Here is a 6,484-nt window from a genome sequence, read left to right as displayed (position 1 = left end):
ATTTCATATAGAAGTAAAGATTGGCTTTTTGGAATCTGATAGGCTGTCGTTATGTGCTAATGAATACATGAGAAGCTGTATTTTTACTGTGTGTGCTCTAATTTCTAAATTAGTAATGTTCAAAATAATTTTAATAAAGTTAAATGAGATTTTTTTAAAATGCTGTTTCAATGCAGTACATGAAATTCCGATTTAAGATATGACATGTTTGCTGATAAAAATAGGGCAGATCATTCCCCATTGTCCCGATAATTACTGTGGGATAATGAGTGAGTCTTCCTCATCCCCTACTAGTCTCTCTTTTACACACTCAGAAGAATGTAAAAATTCCCTTCATTTTTTTGCTGCTCATTTAGTGAACTTTTCAATGATCTTATGATCAAAGATACCAGGTTCTTGACACACAGAGTTTCAATTCTGCAATTTATATTCTCAAAATCTGCTGGGGTCTTCTGGAAGCTATAATTATATTTTCTTTCCCAGGCCACTTAGGTGGGCTAATTGGGCCTGAAGAGTCCTCCTTCTCTTATCCATAGTTTCATTTTCTGGAGTTTCACTTCTGCCATAGTCTACCGGTGTCCAAAAAAACTAAGGGGAAAATCCAGAAACAAATAAAATTCATAAGTTTTATATTGCCAGTCTTTCTGAGTAGCTTGATAAAATCATGCACCTTTCCTGCTTTGATGAGAATCATTCCTTTCTTTGTCCATGGTATCCCCACTGTATACATCACCCACCTCTTGGTCACTTAGCCATCTAGGTTGTAGTACTGAAGTGCTTAAGTTCAAGTAATACTTATTTTACTTAATAATGATTTCAAAGTACATACTTTTAGTGCAGTATTTTGTTGTGATTATTCTATTATTGCTGCTAATTTCTGTGCCTAAGTTACAAATTAAAATCATAATTATGTTTGTACAGGAAAAAAACAGGTTTTAAAATATAAAAGCACATTTAAAAGCACACAGTGACCTTCAATCTGCACCTTTGAGTTCAGTTATTTCCCTGGGGGATCTTGAAATGTATTGGGAGGGTGGATAAGGGAGGATTATTATGTCGTCAATTATGTTCTAGCCATTGTGCTAATTTTTGATAAAGGTAACACAAGAAAATGTGTATGGGGAACTTCTACAAGATACCAGTCCTAAGATGTTCATGCAACTTCCATGTTACAATATACAGCTAACATTTATTGGCATGCCTTCATTTCTCACAACTCTTAAGTCATTAAGTAGATCCCATTTGCTGTAGGAATGAGGTTCTGAGGGGTCTAGTGGTTTGCTAAAGGAGCACAGGTAATTGGGCGACCCCACAAACGTCTCAAACCACCCTCTGCGCCCCGGCCTCCACCTCATACCGGGGCGGAGACTGCAGGTGCCAGCCCCACCCCTCTCAATTCTCGCGCGGGTCTTCTTCGGGCGCACTCAGCACGAAGCCGAGGCGAAATCCTTCGCGATTCGCCCCATTGGGCCCCAGGAACGTCTCTCCACCGCGGTGGGCGGGTCGAAGGGCGGGCCCGGAAGCAAAGCGGGCGGAGCCTGCGGCCAAGGAGCAAGGGTGCTCTTTCGCAGCCTTTACTCCAGCTGCGGTCCGCCTTGCTTTTGGTCTCCTTCGCTGCAGCATGGGGCCCGTGCCGCGCACCCTGGAGCTCTTCTACGACGTCCTGTCTCCGTACTCCTGGCTGTGCTTTGAGGTGACAGTGGGAGAGCCTGAAGGGCGAGGGCACGGGGTAGCGCGAGCGCATAGCAGAGGCCTCCAAAAATTCCTGGAACTGCCCTTGGGGTTAGGACAGAGAGCGTACCTGATCGAAGGTTACTGTGAGCTTTTAAATAGAGTCGCAGTCCTTATTTCCAAGTGGAGCCTTTATTTCCTAAGATGGTACAGTTGCTTTCCACAATAGTGATAAAGAACGGGGGCAAACTCCAAATAATCAAGAAGGCCAGGGCCTCTGATGTCAACTTGGCGGAGTGCAGAACGGGATGGAAACCATCCACAGGAACAAAGATCATGGAATCGATTTCTAGGACTGGAGAGTGTTTTGATCTTATCACCAAACAATTCAGTGTCCTTAACACCATTGCTCTGCCCGTTAGTTGGTTGCACTGAGACAGCCCCATCCCTTTCCTTCAGCATGTCACTTTTTCTGTGGTCCACACTGGCTCTCCTCCTCTGCACCAGTAGGTCCTGTGCAGGTATCAGAAGATCTGGAACATCAAGCTACAGTTGCAGCCTACTCTCATTGCAGGAATCATGAAAGACAGCGGTAGGAAAGGAGAAGCATTTGGGGTAGGTTGGGCGGGGGTGTTGCAGGAGGGCTGATCTCAGTGGTCTGGAGGAGCTGCCCTCAACCAAGTCTTTATCTTGGCATCTGCAACTAGTAATTTACCCTCTGCCCTTCACCCAGGGAGGGATCCTCCAAGCCTGGGACTCTTAGGTCTTCTCTCAGCATGTACAATTCTCCACTGCCAGGAAACAAGCCCCCAGCTCTGCTTCCTCGCAAAGGACAGTACTTGAAAAGTGAACTCAGTCTCCTGAAACAGCACTTCCAGGTTCCCCTCAGATTCCCCAAGGATTTCTCCTCTGTAATTATTGAAAAAGGTAATGAGAGTGGGCTGCATGTGGGGAATCAAGTGGAGAGCAGAGCAGCTGGAGATCAAAGGGCCAGGAAGGAGGGACTCCGCAGACTAACTTAAGTGAAGCATCCTTGGGAAACTTCAGGATCAGAGCAGGGTCATGGGGACTTAGACTGAGCAGGGCAAGTTGGTCATGGGAAACTTGGTGAAAGGCTACAGGTGATAGAGCCTTGGGGACATCAGAATAGCTGGTCCTCCATCCTGATACAAAGGAGAGGAGCCCTATCTCTGAATGCCTCTGCCCACAGGAAGTATATCTGCCATGCGATTCCTTACTGCTGTGAAAATGGAGAACCCAGAGATGCTGGAGAAGGTGTCCAGGGAACTATGGATGCGAGTCTGGTCACGGGTGAGGGCAGGAATCTGGGAATTCACTGGGGGTGCGGGGGGGGGGGGGGGTGGAGGAACTCTGGAGGATCTGACCCTTTTGAGGCCCATTTCTTGAATTCTGATCATGCTCTTCCCTATTGTCATACCTCTCTCCTGCCACACTGCTTCCTGCTGAGTATTCTCTTCTTCCTAGGACCAAGACATCTCAGAGCCCCAGAGCATCCTGGCTGTGAGTACCCTGACTCCATCCCTAGTACAATTGTAGAGAACCTGAGAACAGCTGGCACTTGAGAGGGAAGAACACAGTATTTTTCATACTGCATGGGAAAGGCCCTAGTGGTTTGGAGAGAAAGAGCATCTGTGTTTAAGGGAACAAATTACCAGAAAGCTGGAATGAGGAGAATTCTTAAAAGAATGTCTCAGAGGCTGGGTATAGCTCAGTAGTAGAATGTGTGCTTAGCCTGCTTGAGGCCCTGGGTTCAATCTGCACCAAAACACAAAAAATTCTCATGGTTGCAAGAGGAAATGCAAAATGGGCAACCGTGGATATAATGTATTTGATGAAAGAAGTCAGTGGGAAAGAGATGATCAGTATTAGAATTCCAGATGGGGAAGGATGGAGTATTCACAAATCTCCAAGGACCCCAATACATGCAGAGTAGAAAGCAGGAGACTTTAAAAAGACAAAAAGGGATAACTGACAAGTGCCAGAATTATATAGACACTGAGTGAAGAGCTCGAAGCATTGATGCCAGACAGACACAGGGGCTTTAAAGTAAAATGTTCTTTAGGATTAAGTCAGGAAATTCAGAACAGTATTTTTCCTCCAGCTTACAGAAGATAGATGATGCATATTCATGCCTAACAAATGGTGGTGAATCATACCAGTTAAATGTAACAAAGATCAGTCAATACATCTGCTGGTGTCTTTCTTTGTTCCTGAAAAGTATGTGCATATTTTTAACCTGCTTTTTTTTACTTAACAATCACTTTCTGCTCCAACCTTAACTTTTTGAAGGTGTTGTTATTTGTCTCTAGCATTTCACCCAGTGACCTTTCTGTTTACTTATCCTATTGTTGAACATTTGTTCAGTCCAGGACACATTCTCTTATTTAACCTGTCAAAGATGATGAGTCTTTAGCATGGACTTCGTGAAGTCAGGTTGCAGTGCTTCTCAACCTAAGCAGTACATTAATAATATATAGAACAACTGAGTGCCACCCCATTCCCAGAAATTCCAATAGAGTCTCGGGGATGGATTATACATTAGAATTTTTTTTTAAAACTCCCAGGAGATTTTAATGTGCAGCTCAAGAGGTAAGAATCACTGATCCCAAACCTTAACAACCACCCTTAAACTTAATCCTAAAGATATCATTCCCTTGAAGCCAAGTACATAGCTATAGCCATGACCTTATTCCAGAGTCCTGAGTAGTTCCATGGGAATTAGAATCCAGCCACTAATTCAAAACAGCATGAGAGGTGAGTGTGTACCTTGGTGGTAGAGCAGTTGTCTAGCACGCTTCAGGCCCAGGCTTCCATCCCCTGCACTGCAAAACAAACAAAAAAGCAGCATGAGATATTCAGGAAATCTAAGAAAGGAAGGAACCACATGGGCCATGGTGACAGGACTTAAATTCTAGGGACTTGGAATCTAGTGTTGCTGCCAACAGCCTCTGCCTCTGAGCTAGTAATTTGTAATTCATTCCTGAAGGGAAGAGGTAGGATTAGTTGATTTCTAAGATGCTCTCTGGCATTTAGTTTCTGTGACTATGACTCTGTGCCCTCTGCTCTTTTCACTTTTATTAAGATTTTAGAGAAAGAGGAGTTTCTCTTGACAAGGATTGACCACCACTGATGGGTGGGTCAAGACATTGCCAGGAAAGCTTGGAGGAAGAAAAAGAACAACCAGAATTTTCTATGGAGCTTCACCTTCATAGTGCCAACAGTTATATTCCCTCATGTCCCCTCAGGCTGCAGAGAAGGCAGGTCTAGCTGCAGAGCAAGCCCAAGGCCTTCTGGAGATGATCTCCACAGCCGAGGTGAAAAAGAAGCTCAAGGAGGTCACAGAGGTGGCCTGTAAATATGGGGTGAGTGATTGTGTGTTCCCAAGCCCCATCCTGAAGGCACAGCCTGAGAGTCTCTGAGCATGGGGCTCCTACCCAAAAGCCCCCTGCTCTCATGAGTCTTTCTTAGCTCTCCCAGGCAATCCTTTCCTCTCTTCCTCTGCCTGAGCCCAAGATAGGTGGGGAAGGAACATGTTGAGAGAAATTCAGAGCCTCTGTGCTATAGAAGCAGAGAAGGTGCCTTGCATCATGGAGCCTCTTTTCAAACATTTGTTTGGTGGCTTTGCTTCTATGGTCCCTAATAAAAGTTACTATAGCTTTCCACCCCAGCCTAATAAACACCTGGTCCACCTTGCCCCCTGCACTATTAACTGCTTTCTCAGGCCTTTGGACTGCCTGTCACCGTGGCCCATGTGGAAGGCCAAACTCACATGCTATTTGGCTCTGACCGAATGGAGTTGCTGGCATATCTGCTGGGTAAGTTCAAGTTCCCGCAGCCTTTGATTCCAGCCCCACTTCTGTTATATCAGTTGACTAGACAGAAGGGTTCAGAGCAAAATATTCTTGGCACATCCAATAGGAAGCCTTGGATAGTCAGTGCTGCTCAAGGTCAAATGGGGTGGGAGGTGCCACCACCACCCCCCATGGAAGAGAAGGAAGCCTTTTGGCTTTCTGGAAAACCCCCGTGGGCCAACCTCTTCTGCCAACTCACTTGAAAATAGCATGTAGACATCTGTGATTTTCTTCATGCAGGAGAGAAGTGGATGGGCCCTGTGCCTCCAACCCTGAATGCCAGACTTTAAGATTGTCCCACAGGCTCTCGGTATCAACAAGCAGGCCTGTTGTCACACCTCTCTCCTGCCACACTATTGGAGCACTGGACTTGGATTTCTCTCTCTGGCAGGGTTTCCTCTGTGGCCCCAAAGGTGCTCTCTTACACCTGTCCCCAGGGATAATGGGGAGTGGGCCTCTCTTTAGCTGTGGTTACCTTTCATTCTATGCTTTATAAGTGCCTTATGAAAGCCCCAAATTCTGCTGTCCCACAAAATAAACCTAATACCATCAGGCAAAACCTTTCTATGTCTGAGTCTGCTGGTGGTGTTGCCATACCCTCAGTCCTACAATCACATCCTGTCTACTGTAGAAGTGGAGCAAAAAGAGCTCTTTCAGGACAACCCACCCTGCTCTTTAGCCTCCTGTTGGACAGTTGTGGGGCTGACCTGGGGAAACAATCCCCTCCTTTCCTTAGTCAGTTGCCTATTTGTCTCTGTCAGGGACAGAGGACGAAGCCACATAAACTTTGTAACTAATCAGTTTGCCAAGATATGGAATAATGTACTATATTAAAATACCACATTGTGCCTTATAAATACACACAACTATTTGCAACATAATTAAAGGTATTAGAATGTTACCTAAGTACTGTCAGAAAAAAAAAAAGGATGTAATGAGAT

The 6,484-nt window shown here is 45.3% G+C and overlaps 1 protein-coding gene across 1 annotated transcript; it reads left to right on the top strand.

Moving 5' to 3' along the window:
* The first annotated feature begins 1,509 nt into the window (after positions 1 to 1,509).
* Positions 1,510 to 6,102, top strand: Gstk1 (glutathione S-transferase kappa 1). Its single transcript, XM_076832483.1, has 8 exons — positions 1,510 to 1,693; positions 2,182 to 2,263; positions 2,470 to 2,598; positions 2,882 to 2,982; positions 3,157 to 3,192; positions 4,938 to 5,054; positions 5,414 to 5,507; positions 5,784 to 6,102. Exons 1-8 carry the CDS (start codon positions 1,622 to 1,624, stop codon positions 5,831 to 5,833), a joined length of 681 nt encoding a protein of 226 aa, XP_076688598.1. The 5' UTR covers positions 1,510 to 1,621; the 3' UTR covers positions 5,834 to 6,102.
* Positions 6,103 to 6,484: the final 382 nt, after the last annotated feature.

The sequence above is a fragment of the Callospermophilus lateralis genome, chromosome 1, assembly GCF_048772815.1.
Source record: "Callospermophilus lateralis isolate mCalLat2 chromosome 1, mCalLat2.hap1, whole genome shotgun sequence".
Lineage (NCBI taxonomy): Eukaryota > Metazoa > Chordata > Mammalia > Rodentia > Sciuridae > Callospermophilus > Callospermophilus lateralis.
This window is presented reverse-complemented; position numbering and strand designations above follow the sequence as displayed.